Below are 21,960 nucleotides of genomic sequence, written 5' to 3' on the forward strand. Positions count from 1 at the left end.
GATGACTGACGTTTATCTAAAGAGAAAAGTCAGATGTGTTGTATTATCCATTACATTATCACATAACTGATACAGTGTGGTTTGGAGCCCTTTGATTGTTCGTTACAGGCGCAGTTTTGCTGTGCGTTGCTGTAGTGATTCAGCACGGGGTTTTCAGTATTTTCCACAAATGAGAAATGTTGCTATGAATCCCGTCTGTTCTGTAATTCCACTGTGTATCTCATTCTCTCTCCTCCATCTTCCAGGTACTTATATCTGAAGGCCTAGGAAGGTATGCAAAGGACCCGAAATTCGTTTCGGCTACGAAACATGAGATTGCTGATGCATGTGACATGACTATTGATGAGATGGAAAGTGCAGCAAGTAATCTTCTCAATGGGAACATTAGCAATGGGACCAATGGGGATATGTTTCCCATTTTAAGCAGACAAGATTATGAACTTCAAGATTTTGGTCCTGGCTACAGCGATGAAGAACCAGAACCAGGACGATATGAAGAAGATTTAGCTGATGAAATGATATGCATTACGAGCTTATAGTATTTAACAAGGAAAATTATTTTAATAACAGAAAAAGTGCCTCATAGTTTAAAGATGCTAGGCACTAGCTGGAGTAAATAACCAATCAAGTTTTGTACAAGTGATGTCACACCTCAAGGAAGCCATAACTAATAAATTTATTATCTCCAGGTTGCCGAAATGTGATCCAGTCTCCTCCCACAGAATCTTCAGTTTCTCTCTAGGAATAAGGTTATTTTGAAACCGAGCAGATTGTGACAATCAGTTTTCTGAGGGCTGGGGTGGGATTCTGAGCTGTAATATCTTGCCTGTCTTTCAGCCTTGTGCTGCTGTCCTTCATAGTGGAGCAGGATTTTGTCAGTGAAAATGTCTGTATAAGTCTGGCACAAAATTGCGTGGGAAATAGCAACATGAGATGAGTGATGACAACCGATAATGTCATTACCTCAGTAGTCGATAGCATATCAGCTACCCGTTGCATATCCATTCTAACATTGTTTTCAAACTTGCCTCCTGATTTTTTTTCTTAATGCTCTTCTAAAACAGTTTGTCATGCTGTTAGAGATCATTGGAAAAATAAGTTATATAAAGAATAATCTGTCATATGTAACACCAGTTTACATAGGAAAATATCATTCAGATAGTCTGTTTTATGACTATCACGTTAAGGGCAAAATATACTGGAATAATTGCATTCTTACTAATGCACTTGCAACCAGGTTATAGTAGAATTAGATAAGATAGTTTGCTAAAAGTTATATAGTAGAAATTATTGTAAATGAATTGTAATATACAATGATTTGTATTTGTAAAGAGATGTTCTATATTTTGTAATTATTGTACCGTAATTGAACTGCAGCAATATTTATGGACCCTAATTATTGTAACTCTCCACAGAATTCTAGATATAAGTATTTTTACTTGGAATATATAGATCTATAGCATAAATATTTAAATAGAGCCACCTTTCAGTGTAAATCTCTTTTTGGGATAAAGTGTCAAGTTGGAACTTGGCAACAGAACAGATTTTTTTTTTTTTTTAAATAATTGAGTCAAATGAATCTCTCTGCATAAGGGATGCACAGTTGACTATTTACAGTCTTACACTTGGAAAGGTAAAACATTTAAAGTTATTTTAACTTTTTTGATTGAAAAATGAGCTGTGATTTTATTTTTGTATTAATCCCATGCTAAAAATAAATACTAAAATAATTAAAACATTGGCAAGTTCATGCCAGGATATTACTGGTGATGAGACAATTAGTTTTGACAAAGTGTATTACCTACATACCGTACTTTGATAGGAAGCATCTTGGGCAGAAAATATTTCACAAGTAAATGAAAATGTTTTACTTCAGTATTCCTTACTCTGCTTGGAAAGAAATGAAATATGATAAAATGATTCTTCATAGTACCAAAAACTATATAAGAAGTATACTATTTTATTGCCTCTACCTTTCTGTTCTATGTGTACTATTTCAAAGATTTATTTTTATGCAATCAAGAGAGGGCTTAGATATTGTTCACAATGCAGTAAAACCCTGAAATGACTTTGAGGCTAATACAACCTTGGAGGAAAATCAAAAAGTACTGAAAGCGACTGTATTTTGTTAGCACTGGATAACAGTGACTTGTTCTAACAAGTTATCTTATCAGGTTTTACCTGTAGTTCATATGCTAGATAGCAATCCAGTTCACATTTTTACAAATGTGATGTTTAAAACATGTCAATAAACATTTTGTACATAATGACGGTTTCCTATGAATAGCTTACAGACCTCCTCTGAAATCATTCTTATTTCAAATGCCAGGATAAGAACTTAAAGGTTTGTAAATTATTTCTTGACCTACATCATTTTGTATTAAAACAAATGCAAAATGTTCTTCAAAATAAAACTGTGTAATAATTTTATTATACTTGGGACTCCTTTTACTAATAGTTTTTCACCAAGAAGCTCCAAAAGTTAAATTCTGTTTGAAGAATGGGAGGTAATGTGTGGGATATAGTCATCAGTCTACGCTATCATAGTGTGCAAGTCTTTTATGAACGATTGCTGTTAACCAGAAAGAAAGAAAGTGACTGGGGTATCTGTAAGAAAAAGGGTACTATTACTCCCCTATATCTAGGGGATTTACTGCTTCCTAGATACAGATCTATGGAAACAATTAGGAAAATGTGACTAAAATCCCCTAAAACATCAAAACACGTCTTTCTGGTTGTCTGCCACGAAGCACTTGGGTAGGTCACCTGGCAGTAGGCACTTTGTTACGCTTTCCCAGCCCACAGAAACAAACTTTATGAGACCAAAATGGAGCTTTCAGGATTTGGTATCACTTTGAAATAACCAAGTGTAGTTTTCAAAGTTCCACCTACTGTGGTATACCCACTTCTGAAAAACTTGGGTACAAACCCTGTTCTATAATTCAGTTACAAACCATGGTCTATATAGTTAATGGTTTAATGAAGAACGTATATATATGGATACATAGAACACCTGTTCAATTTTATTCCAGATGTATATGGAAGAATGTAATCAATATCTGTGCAATTGCATGATAATTGGCACGCTTAAAATACTACCAGTCATAGTAATTACTCAATACAGAAAAACTAGAAGTTATCTCAAAAATTGAAGCATAGATCATGAGTTTCCAGATATTTTTTATATATATATATAAAAAAACATATATATATATAAAATGACAAAAAACATTATTAAAGAATTAAAAATAACTAAGTCTTCTGTGGTGAAGTAAATTCACTGAAAAAGTGAATATATAAAATATATTCATATTCGAACATTTTTTTGGAGCTTGGATGACAAGAATTGAGACTAAAAATTATAATACTGTAATAAGATACGCTTGTGTTCTCTCTACAATAACTTCATTTTAACTATATTTTTAAAACAATGCATAAATGCTTTTATTATTCCTCAAAATATGTTTCTATATTCTATATATATAATTTCTATATTATATTTTTATGTTCTGTATTTCGTTCAAAATATGTTCCAAGCCCACTTTCCAGCTTTTCGGTGTTTATATATAGCTGCCTCATTTGATTGCAGACTAAACGAAATCAGACACTTGGAAAGGATTTTAAGCTGCAGAAATATGAAAAGTTCTGGTGTACAAAACCTTGAGTGGCTTTACATAAATTAAATATAATGCAGTTTTATAAATACTGCTGTTTTCTGCAGCTTTTAAAAGCACTTAATCATACTGAAGCAACTTGAACTGAAATATGTGTACAACATAAGCATTTTTTGGTCACTTTTCTTTCTTAATCTCATTGTCCCCAGCCAGAGACCTCCAACTGCGTCAGCAGCATCTGCAGCAAGATATTACCATGGAAATGCTGGTGTTGTCACTCGCAGTACCACTGCTGGTTCAAGCCATGCTGGCAGGTCTAGTAACTCCAAATTCTTACATCAAACAGCTTTCACAGTTAACTGTTTTTGAATACATAATGCAGTATCATCTATGCATTTATAGAATAAATTGTGTGTGGGTAGAACTGGGAATAATATTCAATTATACACTGTATTATTTTGTTAAATGAGTTAAATTCTCATATTATTAGCCTGTGCTCTGCAATCCGATAAGTGTAAAAGATGGTTAATTTTAGCTAGCAGACTGCCACTGCTCTTCAGACCATGTAAAAATATCTTGTACCTGTTCTAAATATCCCCTAGCAGACTTAACTCTGCTAGAAGAACAATTTTAACAGGAATTCAGTATCGGAAACCAGATACAATGCAGGAGAAACTAACGGTAGCTTGATGCTACCTAAAGATTTCTCCAGTGCAACAGAACTTTCAAGTACCTGAGCCATTTCTTTAGTGCTGCATCAAAGGAATGTCATGAAGGTGCCTCAACATCCTATAGCAGTGAGCTCTAAATTAATAAAGCAACTGCAGTTCACAGCAATGAAAACATTTAAATGTTTAGAAGGGGAGGAGTTTGCAAGGTGTCTATGTATGTTTAGAACTGCAAGAAAAGGTGATGATGTTTCAGAAAAAATGCCCGATTATCTGATTGCACAATGCAGCAATGTATACCTGAACATGACACGCACTTTGGCATGTATATCTAACTGAGCCATTTCCTCATCTTTTAGAGCTTTACATAATGGCAGAGGGTAGCTCTGTGTGTGTGTTCAGTAATAAGTTATGTCAGACAGTAGCTGGTTAATCCTCTGCAGTTGCATAATAACAATTCCGATCTTGCATGCCTAGAGTGGAAACCCGTCTTGTAAATCTACAAATGCAGGAACTTCAGTATTCCATCTTTCCAAATTGCTTCCCCTCTCAACTGCACAGAACTGCGGTAAGTCTCACCAGTATATATTATTCTGAGTATCCTAATACTTTGTATTCCAAATGACACTAAGATACCTACTGAATACCTTTAAATGAAAATCTCAAAAGCACAGGTGCTGAATAAAAACTTTGCCCTAAAAAGGTGCACCATACACAGTTCATGCTTTCCCCAAATGCACAGTTGCATCAGATGAATTGTCTTACTAACACAGCTAATCAATCACCTATGCCTTAAAATATTCTTGCTCTTCCCCTCATTCCAAAAGAATGCATTACACACATAGAAAGGGTTTACCTGTATCTTTTTGGAGCAGAGTGCACTGCTATCATGTTCCATCTTCAGTATTTTTGTTTGTCTTTATGCAGATACTCTAATGAATCAAGTCCTTTCCCTCAGTTAGCAGCGGGGCTTACAACCACTGCCTTACAGCACACAGCACCAGGTAGAAGTGGCTGCCTTAAACAGCTGCAGTTGTCCCTCTAGCAAACATCCGAGTCAGCAAAGTTTTTTTTCTGCTCAATGCTCAATCTGCTCAAATGGTTCAAAATTCCACTTTTTCTGAAAAAAAAGTTTATTCTGTTTACCACAAGTCCTAAGCAATCTTAGGCTACAGAAGCTTTTGCTTTATAATTTGACAGCTGCTCAGAAGTTATTTTGGAATACTTAATAAATTCAAACGATTCAATGGATTCATTGAGTTCAGTTTCTTTATGGTTTTGAAAAAAAAATCAGTATCTGAAAGTTAGATTGACACAGAAAACAGCCATGAAAGATCACATATCTTGCTTTGCACATCTGAAAACAGTAAAACAAAGATTTAAATCCTAACTAAAACACAGCACTGGTTCACTGCATAAGTTACTTGCCTTCTAATTCAAAAAAGATCTCTTCCTGTATCATCGATATCTGAACTTATGTAGTTATTTTGAGTAAGCATTCATTTTAAACCTACCTTGGCTGTAATTTTTTTTACTAAAATTTGAGTAATAGTAAGGCACCATTCAGAATATTTCCTGAGAAATACCTTTTGCAAAGACTCATCTTTAAGCAAAGACCAGTAACTTTAAGGACGTTATAGGAAGCACAGATCTCTAACTGTGCTAAATGATAAAGTGGTGCAACTAAATCAGATTGTGAACTGAATTCTACTAACCTCCTTGCAAAAAAAAAAAAAAAAAAAGGCAAGGAGAAATTTCAGTTTTCCAGTATATTTTTATAAATATCAGCTCCTGTTCTGTATTTTTTAGAAAAATAAGTTTCTGATAAATACAATGTATGTATTCTTTATCAATACTATACAGTTAGGGCTGCTAAGTATGGTGAAGTCTTAAATCTAAGTGAGGATTTGTAAACTCTGCATTCCTCTCATAAAACCCCACATTTGACAAATTCCAAACACGTGCAGGTTCCTCTCTGTCCTATGAATTCTGATACGTACTACTTTGGCCTATGAATATGCAATTGTATAAATGCTTACATTTGCTTAAGATTCCTTGCAGGCTGTGGGGATTACTGACTAGCTGTTATCCTGGGTGACTCTCTCACAGCAGTTAAAATCCTTCCTTTAAATAACAAACCATACCATAATGATTTTCAGAATAGCACACATTAATCTCTTCCGTTCCTCATGCAACTGTGTAGTATTTCTGGATTATGTGCACAACTGTCTTGTCATTTAGAAATAGCTTCTCGTCAACAAAAAAATTGAATTGTACTGCAAAAGGTCATGTTTAACTAAAGTAAGCAGCTTAATCCAACTGATTAAAAGAATGAATAGGTAGTCTAATATAAGAGAATGGTTTGAATTAACAGTTACTTTAATAGGGCATGTTGTTTTGCATGGTATTTATTTTGTTGGCATGTTCAGCATGAGATACCAACATGCTGATGAAAGCCTAAGTAAGAAGATGTGAAAGGATGAGAACGTTTGTTTATCTCTGTGTTTCCAAGGTCTTGGGCTTATATACAGGAATGTTTTTCTCCTGAAGCGATGGGAGGCCCTTAATTATATCTGCAGCTTTCTCTGCTATCATAATAGTTGGAGCATTCAAATTTCCACTGACAACACTGGGCATTATTGAAGCATCTACTACTCTCAAGTTTTCAACACCAATTACTTTTGTTTGGGGATCAACTACAGCAGTGCTATCTGAAAGCTGACCCATTTTACAGGTGCAAGAAGGATGATAAGCACTATCAGCCTTCTGCCTTATGAAAGCGTCTATTTCGTTGTCAGACTGAACATGTTTTCCAGGTAGAATTTCAGGCCCACGAAATTTTTCAAAAGCTTTCTGAGCAAAGATCTCTCTGGTCAACTTGACACACTGGCGGAATTCCCAAATGTCTCTTTCTGTAGGGAGAGAAAATAAGAAAACTGTAGGTACGCCCTTAGTTTAGTAATAGATACAGAACGTATAATAGAAAAAAACGGCATCAAAGAAAAAAGGCTGGAGGGAAAGTCTCACTTATTGCTGAAAACCATAATATTTTCAAAGTCACAGGTATTTACATTCACTGTGAACGAAACTGTCAGTAACACCGCACAATCCCAAAAGGGAACAGGTAAGCTAGAACAGTTCTTCATATTTTGCTATACCCACTGTCTAGCCAAGGACACGAATCTCAGCACAAAGCAGCACACAAGATCCATTCCTTCACAAGCAGAGGAGGGGATGAAATGAACAGCATGATGCAGCAAACACAAAGAAACCCTGACTGCATTCCCAACAGGGAATTATTTTTTGGCTTATACAGTGCTTTGCACAATGGCCTCTTCTGATACTGAATTTTATAAATGAGAAATAAGTAACAATGCAGCAACCAGCACTTCTGAACTGGTGTTGAGTAGATATGAAAATCTGCTACTGAAACAGGCTGGGAATAAGTTGACATCAGAGCAAGGAGAGGCTGCGTTTACCTGTTGACATGTAGTTAGGCTCAATGATAGGATGGTCATTTGGGTCTGTACTCTTCAGCTTTAGCCAGCCCACACTTGTGCTCCTCATGGGTCCCACATGGACCTGCAACACCCACACTATACTCATGACACAATCCCACCAGACCTATTTCCAAATTCTGTATGGCTTCGTTTGGTTTTGTGGTTTGTTTGGGGTTTTTTTGCAATTTGGACAGTCTTTACAAATTAAGCAAATGTAAACATTAAAGGGAGATAATGGAAAATTCCATTCAACATTTTTCCATTTTATATAAATTTGTTGTAAATATGATATTTCATAAGGGAAAGGGAATACATCTATCATCAACTCACAGCTGTTCTTTTAATTTAGAATACAAGTATTCCAATTTAGCAGTAGCACAGCATTCAAATACAATCAGCAATCAGACCAAATTACTATCATCACTGAAGAAAAGAGATTAGCAAGAAGAAACATGTATGCTCAGTGACAGCCCCCCGGCAATAGCACAGACTTTTGGATCAAAAATCATAGTCTAAAATGGGGCTTGGATTTGTGCCAGTGAATAAATGAGTGGCCTCATACATTCTTACTTAAACCTCTGTCTAAACTGCAGTGGAAGAGGGAACACCTTGTTCTAGTTTTGCACAGCATCTAGCACAATGGTATCCTAATCAATAGCACTATGGCACTTCAGTCGTGCAAATACTTAAACAACCATTCAATACTTGCTTACTTTCCCAGAGATAAAAGTAGCAAAATTTTGGTAGCAATATCAAAAAACAAGCTCATGTTCTTTTCCCCAGTGTAGGAAGTTAAGCCAGCTCTTTTGTATTATACTGAACAAAGCCTCTTTCAATATATACAAGAGTTATCAATATTTATAATAGAGCATAAGCCTGCTTGCTAATTACTACAGAACATTACTGTAATATGTTCTTCAACAACTTACCTGGTAAGCTTCCATTGTGGAAGCAACCCGACCATGATCAATCACCTGAGAAGGGAGAAAGTGGAACTGAATGTCAGGGTGAGGAACCCCTGGTTCACTTCGGATAAAACCGCCAGATTCTAAGTGGGCAGTGGCTCCCTCACCTAGAGTGTAAATGAAGAGAAAAATGCTATTAGAAGACCTCAGAAAAGCAAGAAATCCACTTCTTCTTAACCGTTGGTTTCACTACTATGAATAATTCATATGTACAGTGGAAATTGCAAGGAACGAAAAATCCATTATGAACAGCTTGCGATTTAATGCATTACTTTCATCTGTTTTTTAATCACTAGACAAATGTTAAGTATGCATAACTTTGGAAATCCTACTTATTTGAGCGTAGGATGTTACAGTTATCTCAGTGCAACTGGCAGGCCTAGCGTCTAACTCCAGAAGTAGATTAGGTTCCAGGATCCCAACGGGTGTGGAAGGAACCCACTGCAGAATCCTGGTATTACTCCATGCCATGCAGTGCAGTTATCCCATCAGCAACATGTAATAGGCAGAGCTGTCCACAGTGACTGCCCTGAAGGGGAAAGATGAAGACCCTGCAATGCCCCTCCTATTATGTATTTTCACATCTATTTAAAACGGTGAGTCAGCTCTCGATATTTACTTGCATGGTAAAAAGCCACAAATACCCAGCTGTAAGTTGTGACCTACTAACAAAATAATTCAACAACTGATGAGGTCCTCAAATTTAGCCAAACCATATTACTGATTTTAAGGGTTACTTTTAGAGATTCTTTTTAAAGTACAACTTACAGCTGGATTACTGTAAAACAAGTGTGTCATTTTAACAAAAGTCACTTCTAATTTACATGCAAGCTTAAAGGGTTCTGATCAGAGCAACAAACTAATTCTTTTGGGGCAATTAATTCAGCTCAACAATATGTTTTTATTGACACGATATCGATTTCAAATAGAATTTTTTTCCATTTTTTTACAACAGCTTTTCTCAATGACACCAAGATTTTTAAGCATAGAGTTTTTCTTAAACTGAGAGAGATATAATAACATTAAAAAACAGTGTATAGAAACCTCCCTTGCTACCTAAGATATAATAACTGTTTTAGAAAAAAAGAAATAGTTCAAGGCCATTTGCAAGTTCCAGTTATTTCTCAGGACGCAAAAAAAATTATATATGAAGGCTCCCAGACTTTGAAATTTCATGGATAAAAGGCTGTAATAATTCAAAGCAATCAATGACTGCATATGTTGTTTCATACCTGTGAACTTCCAAAGCCATTCTAGACCAATCCTCACCATGTTAACTGGCTTTTGCGCATTATATAGAGTAATAGGTTTGGTGCACTTTTGCTGGACGTACACTTCTAAATGATCTTGAAGGTTCTGTCCTACTCCTGGGGGGGAGTAGAAAGGGGGTGGAAGGAGAAGAAAGGAATTAAAAAAAAAAAAGTTATTTCACAGAGAACAATTACACACAACATTTGCAACCAAGAAACAGCATAAATGGGAACTAAACTAACCTCTTACAAGGGCAGTGATGACTAAGACCAAGACCATGACTTATATCAGCCTTTTGCTCATGTCAGAATAAGGTTTTACATAAACATAGCATAACTAGAATGAAAATAGAAAGTTAAATGGCAGACATATCACTTGTTCTAAAATTGCCGGATATGACTTCTAAATACAGTACTAGCTTTTCTAGTTTACAGGAAAAGTTTGTGTTATTCCTTCTATCTTTGAATATATATGACAGTGGGAGTTTATACAATCTGTTGTGGATCAAAACTAATTCAAAATTCTAAATTATAAGTATGCTTCTTTAAAAGTATTCAGTGGCATTTTTCAGAAAGGCATTTTCCACTATCAAAGGTAGTGGGAGTTTATTGCTCAGTTCTAAAACCCATGTGAGTTTCCACTGATTTCTAATAGTTTCAGACCATGCAACCTGACATAAAGACAAATGAATTTCATGGATTCATTTCATTTAATGGTCTTTGAATCACATCCATAGGAAGGTGTAAGGTTAAAAGAAATAATAAAATTACCAGGAAGATGGCAAACAACAGGGATCCCCAGTTTTTTTAGATCATCTGCATTGCCAATCCCAGACAACATAAGCAGCTGTGGAGAATTTATGGCACCTCCACTTAAAATAACTTCTTTACTGGCAAAAGCCTAAAAGGAAACGAGCACAAATGTCCTAACATTATTAAGCCTGATCCGAATGCAAGCAACATGTCAAGAGCTTCTGATCAGATACACCATCCTGATCCAGATTAGACACCTTTCCCTCATATTTTTCTCATTCTAAATGTATTCCTATCTTGACGGAAGTTTCTGCAGAGAGAAATGATCAAGCTTTCACTTTGATAATTTCTGTATTCTCATGTTTACAATCTGTCCAAACTGTATGGCACACAAACATTCAGCTCAGCCAGTACCATGGCTGCCAATAAACTCCTGTGCTACTCGCCAGGAAAAAACTACCCATGACACTCGGATCAGTCAGCTAAGCATGTCTTCCATTTTCAATAATGGTTTGTAAATTAAAACTGAATCTCCTAAGGAAGATTTTGAATTCAGATACATGCTAGCTCAAAAATGCGCAAGAGCTTGTTTTCTTAATTGAACCAAGATTAATGTGTAGTTTTTTAGCTCATCGTCATCCTCAGAAGGCCCTCAACCACAAAAGCGCTACTGAGATGACCCTGACTGCAGGCATTTATGTAATTCTGTTTTGCTGATGGATTTTTCATCAAACAGTTTGAGTCTGAGCCCAGAGCTGGTCATGATATAGGCTGCTAAACTATTCCTCCACCTTTGACTCAGTTTTCTGTGATGGATAGTTCTTTTTCTAGAACCTCTTCTGCAAGTATTTTTAGCACAGCTTCTTTTGAAGGATTTCTGCCCCCAAATATTCTCATTTAGCAATACCAAAATCATTGTGTTATTTGTATCTGGGGGATATCTCTTCCCTGTTCTCATGTCTGTTAAATTTAGGATCATTACTACCCCACTTAGTGCTTTTCACTGTTAAAAGCAAAAACTGTGTGGAGTAAGAAAATATTGATACCCCACACATGCCTTTTGCCTTTACTCTTTGAAAAAGGATGATGTGGGTGAACCCAACCTTGTTCAAACTATCCCTTTCTATTCCAGTGAGCTGGCTCATGAACACACGCGCACTGGATGCACTCCATCCTCCCTAGTTGCACGTATGTTGCCTGTTGAAATTTAAGGTATCCTTTGGATACACACTGAGTTATGTAGTTGATTACAAACTGAGCAGTACCTCTTGCACGTCAGGAGAAAAGATTCAAGATTCACCTGTCCTTATGAAAGAACAACTGCACCAAAGAAACAAAAAGTTAGCAACAATTTATATTTAATGCAAATTCTAGTGCTACCTAAGCTAGTCCAATGTGTATTTAAAGAAATACACATTTGCAAAAGTAATACTATAACATTTATCTGTGAATTCTAATATATTAGTGTGGCCACAGTGAGGAAAAAATAGATGAAGCACACAATTTTGCCCCTGAACTTCCTCTCATTAGCAAGCAAAACCCACAAGGGTTCAAGGAAACATATCTGGTATTATTCTTCTGCATTCTCCACTGTTGTAGAATGTAAGGTGCTATCATGCGTAGCTGCTTGGTTTTATTTTAGATGAGACATTTAGCTTCTAAAGCAACATTAAAAAATACTATTTTTTCCTGTAATATGGTGAAGTGTTAATAGATTAGCATGGAATGCATATTAACTTGCAGTAATCCTATCCTTTTTGAGTGAGACCTCAGCTATACAGAATGATGGTGAATGAGATTGTTGCTAGTAATTAGATCATAATGTAGTAAGAAGATAAATTTTGATAAATTGTTTCCACACTATTTCTCTGACATTGCTGACAGATAGCCAGTGCTGATATTTTTTGTTTGTTCTTGTTTGCTCTGGGCAATCACTAGTATGGTAAGTCTAATACACAGCATATCTGTGACTGATGAATCAATACCTAGATCTGTATTTTGCATGTTACACAAATGTAACTTCTTTATGTTTTCTACGGTACATACTGAAATGGTGCCAGTTTGTTCCAGATAGCGTTCAAATGATGCTTGTTCGGTCTACATTCACTGCACAGTCAGCACTGTAGTTATTCCGAGCCCATACACTTTTCTGCCTGACTCTGAACTCAGAAACCCCAGGAATGATCAGTCTACCTTCCCTATTTTTGTCAGAGGGCTTACTGGAGTCCTGGGAGCTCTCTGGGACCCCAATGTCCCACAATTAAGTCTTTCCACTGGCTTGTATAGATTTTGAATCATGCTTGAATCAGGTTTTGATGATCTTTTAACTTTACGGACGACTGACGTAAAAGAGATCCTACCTAAAATAAACTATAAAACCAAAACCCCTTTAATGTAATGAAGTGTCTCCTCTTGATGTTCATACTGTAATAAAATCATGAGCTTTTCCATCCTGACAGCTATAAAATTTTCCAGAAAGTAAAAGCAGACAAGTCCTGCGATTTTAATCTGGAGGGGAGGGAAGGAAGGGAAATACTTTGAATGTGTACTACTTATGATATATGCTATAAATATATTAATTCACTATGTGTAACTCATATATGTATTACTATGTATGAAAATTCGTAGCAATTATTTTGCAATTAAAGTAGTCCAGTATTCAGAAAGCCTTTGATCATACGTAATTGGCTTTCCAAGACCTTCTTCAACATAATTATTCTTGATAATGGCACAAAAACAGCAAGTAGAGACACTGTTTTTGCAGACATTTAATAGCTCATGAAATCAATTAAATTCTCTGCATCTTCTGTTTTACATTGTTAATGATAGTCATTTTAGCAATCCACTTAGAAAACAACAGATTTGATTTGTGCATTAGAAAACGCAAGAGCAGTTTATTTATATTGCATTTTAACTTTAACAGGTGTTCAAGTCACAGAACACTTGCCTGTTGAGTCTTGTAAGCCTTATTGAACTCAAACCACCAAAATCTGTACTGTCCTCTCTTTAGGATATTGCTATTACACTTTTTAATTGTTTTATAATTTTTTGTGACTAAATATCTTAATTTATTAACATATAAATCCCTTTTAGGCAATTTCCTAGTTTTGGAATAATCAGCTCTAATATTAAAGAGTTAAGGGAAATAAGAATGTTTTAGGTCTTATAGAAGTCAATGGATTGAAAGCTGCATAAGATGAACTGTTTATCCACAGAGTTAAGTTGTAATGGCAACTCAAGCTTCTTTCCACATGATCACATGTTCAGTGGAAGTTGGACTGAAACTGAAAAATATTCATTCCACAACCAACCATAAGGAACATTTCATCGTTATGTTTCATTATTACTATCCCAAAACTCAATACATACTGGCAATGTAGAAGTGAATGACTCATTACTTATCCCTTGAACCATTCAGATTTCAGTATCTTTTACAGATTTGCCAATGCCAGAACATCATTTTCAGAATTCTTTTCAGGAACATCAGCATGTCAGCATACCAGTCAATACGCAGAGACAGTGCATGATTGCACCATAGGTTCCAGACAGAAACCTTACACAACACTCTTGCGTAACATCAAGTTATGGCTTGTCCTCTCAATACAGAAAGATGGAAATATGGAGATGCTAATCTCTGAATTGATACAGCTGAAATATCACCTGCTGTAAAATAATTGACAGGAAATCATATACTGGAAGAGACAACATGGCATCTGAAAAGCAGACATTTGGCATAGTAAAGTGCCACTTCTAATCGAAGTTTGGTTTAAAACAAAAATTTAATTTTGCTTTGACTCATACCTTTCTTACTGGAAAAGAAAAATCTCTTACCTTTTTCCTTTGCCCATTTTTCACATACTCAACACCGATGGATTTTGTTCCTTGAAACAAGATTTTTGTTACAAGTGTCTTCTCTGCAACTGACAAATTTGGGCGTGACATGGCTGGGCGAAGGTAAGCACTAGCTGTGCTCCATCTTTGACCTACAATGTCATCAAACATCAAAATAGTAATGCTCAGTATTCTTTAAGATTTTGGCCAATAACCATCAGGATGTTTACAGAGGGAAAGCCTTCATAGAGTTTAGAGAGTTCGAGGCAAATGTGAATTGATATAATAACTAAAGATTTTATTTTAACATAACAGATTTCACAACGAGAAATTTAACTATGAATCAACTTGCATGCCAATGCAATTTTCAATGAAATGCACACTAGATTGATAGCAAGCTAGTGTGAAATGAACAGGGTGTTACTATAAAGTGTCACAGCTCTTCAGTAATCTCAACAACCAAACGGCATTCAGTGCAGATTATATATCCATATGCCAGAATGATTTCAGAAGTACCACTGGTGGGTCAGAAATACAAATTACTTAAGGATCACTTTATGATTTACCTCGGTGTACAGTCATGTCCATCCAGCCAAATCCTTCTTGCTGATAGCCATTCATATCATCTGTGAAGGGATACCCAGCTTGCTGGGTTGCCTCCAGGAATGCATGATGAAGAGGATGGTTTGTTTTCCCTCTTGACACATACAGGGGTCCATTTCCACCTCTGTACTGATCTGGCCCCAGTTCATGTGACTGTGCCTTCTTAAAATAGGGCAAGCAATGTTCATAGTCCCATCCTATTGCTCCTTCCCTGCTCCATCGATTATAATCTTCTGCATGCCCACGAATGTATACCATGGCATTGAGAGAAGAGGAGCCACCCCACACTCTTCCTCGAGGCCAGTACATAATTCGGTTATCCATATGCTTTTGTGATGTTGTGTGGTAATACCAGTTATATTTCTCATCACAGAGGTTGTATGTTAATGCAGCAGGCATATGAATCTTCCACATCAGTCTTTTACTACCTAGAAGGGTATCTTTAGGGCCTGCTTCCAAAAGTAGTACAGTACTGAGAGGGTCTTCAGTCAACCTGTTGGCTAGTACACACCCTGCTGATCCAGCTCCAACAATGACGTAAGTGTAAGAGTTTGCCTTTTCAGAACTAAGTTGAGATAATGTACGTGAAATTTTGAATTGTTGTTCATTGATGCCCAATGTGTTCTTTAATATGTGTGCCTTAAATAGAGTTCCTGTTACTTTGTGCATCTGATTCATAGGACTGCAACATTTAACTCCTTTCATTAAGTATGACATCTTTACTGATAGTATCACTCTTGCCGAACTGCTAACAAAAATCCAGTGTTTCAGCCTGGAAAAACAAGCGAACAAAAATCCTAATTAAGATGTTAGCATTAATACAGTGCATGACCTCTAAAATGTCAGTCATTTTCAGGTAAAACTGGTGTACTTTAGCCATTCTCACTATCCAAAAGGTTAACAACAATGCCAATAAACCAAGGAACATTTACTCTGAAACTTGCTGTCTTATTAGTCTTTTAATGCAGTCTATGCACCAAGTTGTAGCACACTATTTTGTATTATGCAGGCTGATTTTGATTTGCTTCTTGTTCCCGAGATAGATACATGAAGCATGCTTTCAATTTTTGTCAAAACCATAAAGGATGGAAACCTTTGCTTACCTTGTAGTCTCTATTCATCTGCCTCTAGTAGGTAAGAATTTAAGAAAAAAACAATTTCATAAACTTCTCTGTAGATTTGTGACAGTAAGTCATATTGCCTAGCCAGTTCACAACAATGGAAACGATGAGTATGCCCACTGTAGCTTCTGCTAGACCAAATCTAGGACAGCATCTCTACAAAACACATGTGTAACAGTGAAAAACTGCTGCGCTTTGAGGTATGTCTCCTAATATAGGAAAGGCAAAATCTGTTCATCTGTGGCTTTCTACCTTATTACTAAAACCAGTTCCTGCTCTAAGGACAGTTACAATCTAATACCACCAGATCCTTAGGAGGAGTAGGAATGGCAATTTTTTCACCTTCAGAAAAGCCTGTGAGCCTTGCAAGCAACACAGGTTTAGCTCTGTGTTGCACAGGTTCAGGTACAGGGACTAAATGCAAGATTTTCACAGCCTGCCTAAATGTCACAGGTACCGATACAGTGGGCCAGTTTGAAGTGTGTTTCTCTTGCTCTCTCCCCTTGAAACCACTCCCCTTGTTATAAACAATTAGTGAAAATGGATACCCTTGGGCTGTATTTCCCCCAACCCATGTCTTCTATCTGAGCAGTTGCTCTGGATTCTATAGACGGCAACTTATCCAGAGGCTGTTACTGCCCATCTGAAAGAGATAAGCAAGCTTTCGCCTGGAAATATATTGAATACTGTATTATGTTTGTGAAATCTAATTTTTCAGAAATGAATTAGGTTGTTAATGTTGATTTTCATACATTCAAGTTTCATAGTTATCCAATACTTTGTAATATAAGCCCTGTATTTTTGTAAAATGTCTGGGGTTTTTCACTAAAGGAAAATATGTCTTATTGAATCACTGAAATAATCAGCTGTTTCTTACTAAAATGTGGAACAGAACTGTACTCATTTTCTTGGGTGAAAAACTGTACATTTTTCACAATGTAAAATGTGCGAGAGCACACAAAAGCCCTTAATTTCCAACTCTGTAACAAAATTAGATGCAGGTTCCTGATAAATGTTAAAAGTCTTCCACATACAACTATATTTATTTACAATTTGACGTACAATCTCACATGTAAAAGTATTTTTTTTTTTACTCTCAGGGAAAGGATGGGAGTAAACACAAATCTCTTCTCTAGGAAAAACTTGTAATAAGCTGTACAAAGCCTCAAATTTCTGGAAAATGAACAATCACAGAATGGTTTGGGTTGGAAGGGACCTTAAAGATCGACTAGTTCCAAACCCCTGCCCTGGGCAGGGACACCTCCCACTAGACCAGGCTGCTCAAAGCCCCATCCAGCCTGGCCTTGAACCCCTCCAGGGATGGGGCATCCACACCTTCTCTGGGAAACCTGCTCCAGTGCCTCACTACCCTTACAGTAAAGAATTTTTTCTTTACTGTAATTACACTTTACTGTAATTACACTCCCTAATAAAGAGTCCCTCCACATCTTTCCTGTAGCCCCCTTTAGGTACTGGAAGGCCGCTATAAGATCTCCTCAGAACCTTCACTTCTCCAGGCTGAACAACCCCAACTCTCTCAGCCTGTCCTCATAGCAGAGGTACTCCAGCCCTCTGAACCATGGAGAACAGTTTGCTCTGTTAAAAAAATAAAAAAATGGATGCAGGGGATAGGTCTGAGCCCAGAGTTCACACAGCTGATTCTCACATAGCTAATGCAAAATTGATCACAGCTGAAGGTGTGGGTTGTCTTTTACAGGTGGAAAATATTAAAGGATTCTTTCTTGGAAAAAAAGGTTTGGCAATTTTCTGTGATGCAGCAGAGGAAGATACAAAGGTAGAGAGGCTTTTACTTGTTTTGATTTGTTTGTGATGAAGACAGACCCAATTCTGAAGCACCTATGTTTAACCTGCAGAACTGGTCGGTCACAGGACTTTATTGTTTCAGGAATAGCAGATGGCTGAGGGGGTGGGTAGAATATGGGCCTGGACCCTGATAATTTGGGAAAGGTACTTTGTCCCTATAATGTGAGTTGTTTCTTTTTTTCCTGTGGAGATTAACCATGATGAGGTGAAATGATCAACCTTACTCCTGAGGAAGTAAACCCTCAGGTTTTGGTATTACAGGTGGTTAACACTTATTATTTAGACAGGTAGGGTTCAGAGACTGAAACAAGTACTGGCCTGCTTATTTTGGTGTGGGACCTATAATGCCATCAAATATTACTGTGCCTCCTAACCAGAATGCTGGTTGTTAAGCCTACAAGTGACAGAGCTGTTGGCTCTAAAGAGAGTAAGTTCTGCAGAATCCCTGCAATCATGTTCAGAGACTGACTTACTCTAGTAGCGCTGGAGGCTGTACTGCTACAGCTTGTTATAGCATAACCAGTGGCCACTGAGCTCCTGGAATTACTATCTCAAGTGACACTCCAAAGGCAGCACTGATGTTACAGGACTAAGTGTTTGTGTCTTGCCTTATGCCAGAACCTGAATACTGAATATTAATATAATACTGAAGTCTAGACCATTTTAAAAGCTGATGCGTTAAAAGCCTCTGGCATATGCAGGCTTTGAAACTCATTGACCAATTCAACCTTGTATTGAAGGGGTCTGTATCAAGGACTGAGATCATGACGTCCTCAAATTAGAACACCATTACACCTCTCTAAAATAATCTATGTAGTTCTATACATGGGTTTATCAAAGTTCAAGTTCTCCAACAAAAGATAGTCTTGTGGAACTTTGCAGGAGTCCCTCTTTGAACAAAAGAACTCAGTCAAAACGTAACCTAATGCACCTTCACTCTCAAGTTACCCTTAGTTTTATCTGGCCCTTTTGCCAGGGAGAATTTATAACCTGTGCAGTGTTCCTAAGAATTGTATTTCAGCAAGAATGTGTTTTTTTCCAGTAACTGGAAAAATAAAGTTGTTATCCTAACAGGTAGAGTCATGTGAGGCTCTGAGATGTGCTGGGGAAGTTGGCCCAATTTACCCAGTGGGGAACTATAGTTTTATGGCCAGCTCTATTATTGTAGCATCTATGTCAAAACAAAATATGTTAGAAATAGGGAGGTTTGTATGACACGGTTCTACTGCAATGCTCTGTACTTACCACCAACAAAAAGTTGTCTTCTGGGCCTTACTGGATATTACTGCATGTCTTCATCTGGATTCTCACTTATCATAGACCTCTTTATGAACATGTAGCAAGATGCTTCTCAGGAATCAGTGAACAGACCTGCAGAAATGGATATTGCAGCAACATAAAATATATTCACTGTATTGTATTAGAGCTTCAAAATTTGGAGCTCATTTTAAAAAAACCTACGTATTTACTGATATTATTACTATTGAGCAGGGCCTATAGACAGCGGTCTTACAAGAATGAGGAGAGCAGGAGTATCTCAGCAGGAAAATTCTATTGCTACAGTTTAGTATCTAATAGTACACCAGGTAGCTAGGAGAGGGCAGTGGAATTCCGAAGTTTGGGGCTCCTTGCATCATTGTAACACATTTCTGAATGCAGTATCAGGTTTGCCTGAGAAATAAACCCTGATGGAACCCATAGGTACCTACCACTGCAACTCTATAGATGTTGATTTGGGGTCATGTGTGAAAACAGATTTCTAAGGGACAGTGACAGTTTGAAAAGCCAAGAATATGTTACTTCACTTTTTTTCTTTTTTTTTTTTTTTTTTAGGAAAGAAACAAAAAGGAGAGAAAAAGATACGCAAGAGGCTGCTTAGGGCATCTAAGCAATAAATTGGCTTGCCCACTCTGTAAGAAAGATAAGCAAAAGCACTAGGATTCAGCCTAGGATCCTTCCTCCTAGACTTCTAGATTTAAAGGGCTCACATTCCATAGCAAAGAGAGGAAGACAGGTATCCTGCATTCATAGAGGCGATATATTGAAAAATGGACAATAACAAAATGGTTCTGTAGGTGGATGAGGTGGCTAATCTAAAAATGTTACAGGGCCCTGTGCGTCATTACTGTTAACCAATCAGAGCTGTCCCATTCTCTGATAAAACTGGAAATAAGGGTGATCAAAAAATATATACAAGGACAGTTAGGGTACCCACTGGAAGACTGAACTAGCACTCCAGAAAGCTAAATCTAGTGTTCCTTTTAAGTAACTGAAGTAGTATTTTGAACCTACTCCACCACATATGTTTGTCAGATTTATAGTTAGACGTTATTTCATGGGTTTATTTGCTTTTTTGTTGTTGTTTTACATCAAATGGAACAGAATTTGCAGAGTAACATTTGAGATAATTTTTATCTTGCAAAGAGGGAGTTGGGAATGAAGTCAATCAACACTGTCCTGATCATAATATTCAAGTGGCTTTGAGAATCAGCGTGTAGATGATTCCCAAATTTCTTTGCTTTTAAGGCCTGAAATGCAGAGGTCAAAAATCAAGCCATTCTGATTTAATTTAAAACCAATATACATAGTTGGATTGAATGGATGAAAACAGTAGTTTCAATGCATGGTTCTTTTTGTCATATTGATCCATACCTGCTCTCATCTACACGTGATCCTCCTGCAAGAGCACTATCCTATCCCAGTTCCTCTAAACTGATCCTGAAACAAAGCGGAGATGATCGCTGTGGCTTAAACTTTACTCACTGTCCTATTTTGCCAAGGCTAAAACAATATTCTCTCTGGCAGATGTAAAATACGACCCTCTCCTGGATATGGCCAGTACATGGTGCAGCAGAGCGATGGGACCTGTGCCGGACATTTACGCTTCATGGCACTGTGCTGACAAATCCTGACAGGCCTGTCTCCGTAAGACACAGGAGGAACAGCTCCGCAGGTAAAAGCAGCTCTTGGGTTTGGGGTTTTCCACACACACACACACACACACACACACACACACCCCATTGCAGACTGTAACCATTTTAAATTCATCTACTGTTGGGAGCGTTTTGGACTAACTTTTCCCTTCACTCCTTCTAGTAAAAAAGTTCATTCACTTACAGAAAGCCTGTGGTAAATTTCACATCCACGGCTGAAACCGCTCAAGCCTACTTACCACTTCCTCCTCTATGAACAAACTTTTATTAGCCGGCCCAGGCCGTCAGGCTGCTGTACAACCCCGCAGCTCTGCGGGCAGCCCAGACCCTGCTCTGGGGCGCCCACGACGCCTCTTGCTCCTCACAAAGGTCCGGGGCCGTGTCGGGCTCCCGCCCCGCTCCCCTCCGCAGGACGAGGGCACGCACGGGCCACGTCTTTCTCCTTCCCTGAGAACAGCTTGGGGGGGGGGGCTGCCAGCGGCGGTGGAGCTGAGAGGGCCGAGCGCCCGCAGCCACCGCTCGCTCCAGTCCCGCCGCGGCCTCGCTCCCCTCTCCCGCCCTTTCCTCCTCACGGCTCGCAGGAACTCTCCCCTCAGAGCCCCCTCAGCCCACCGGCTGCCGCCACACTCACTCGCCCTCCGCGGGAAGCCCCGTCGCAGCTGCCCGGCGCTGAGGGTGGGGGCGCTCCCTGTGAGGCGATGGGGGCCGCCGGCAGAAGGGCGGGCTGTGCTGCGCGGCTGGGCCGGGGCTGGCGCGCTCGGGACTGGCCCCGGCAGTGGGGAGAGGTCTGTGGGGGAGGCAGGGCAGGGGAAGCGGGTGGAACTTTCCACAGGAACGCACCCTTTGGCCGCCGCGGAAGAAACTTTGTGCCGTTTCGAAACGGCACGGAGCGGCAGCG

The 21,960-nt window shown here is 38.1% G+C and overlaps 2 protein-coding genes across 4 annotated transcripts in view; one reads left to right on the top strand and one right to left on the bottom strand.

The window, feature by feature from the left end:
* CACNA1D (calcium voltage-gated channel subunit alpha1 D) overlaps positions 1-681 on the top strand; it is a 198,034-nt gene extending 197,353 nt beyond the window's left edge. Inside the window, exon 49 of the mRNA XM_054215757.1 lies at positions 246-681. Within this exon, the coding sequence (XP_054071732.1) occupies positions 246-539 (294 nt within the window). The 3' untranslated portion in view covers positions 540-681. The remainder of the gene's footprint in view (positions 1-245) is intronic.
* Positions 672-21,947, bottom strand: CHDH (choline dehydrogenase). Of its 3 annotated transcripts, none has more exons than XM_054215761.1 (9): positions 21,903-21,947; positions 19,375-19,500; positions 15,148-15,956; positions 14,582-14,733; positions 10,769-10,898; positions 9,980-10,114; positions 8,712-8,854; positions 7,762-7,864; positions 672-7,194 (listed from the first exon to the last, which is right to left on the bottom strand). In XM_054215761.1, exons 3-9 carry the CDS (start codon positions 15,899-15,901, stop codon positions 6,776-6,778), a joined length of 1,836 nt encoding a protein of 611 aa, XP_054071736.1. In that variant the 5' UTR covers positions 15,902-15,956; positions 19,375-19,500; positions 21,903-21,947; the 3' UTR covers positions 672-6,775. The 3 variants fall into 3 exon arrangements, with proteins under 3 accessions (XP_054071736.1, XP_054071735.1, XP_054071733.1); XM_054215760.1 differs by lacking the exon at positions 21,903-21,947 and adding an exon at positions 21,694-21,876; XM_054215758.1 differs by lacking the exon at positions 21,903-21,947 and adding an exon at positions 21,302-21,876.
* Between the last annotated feature and the right edge of the window lie 13 nt (positions 21,948-21,960).

Source organism: Rissa tridactyla, chromosome 10 (genome assembly GCF_028500815.1).
Source record: "Rissa tridactyla isolate bRisTri1 chromosome 10, bRisTri1.patW.cur.20221130, whole genome shotgun sequence".
Lineage (NCBI taxonomy): Eukaryota > Metazoa > Chordata > Aves > Charadriiformes > Laridae > Rissa > Rissa tridactyla.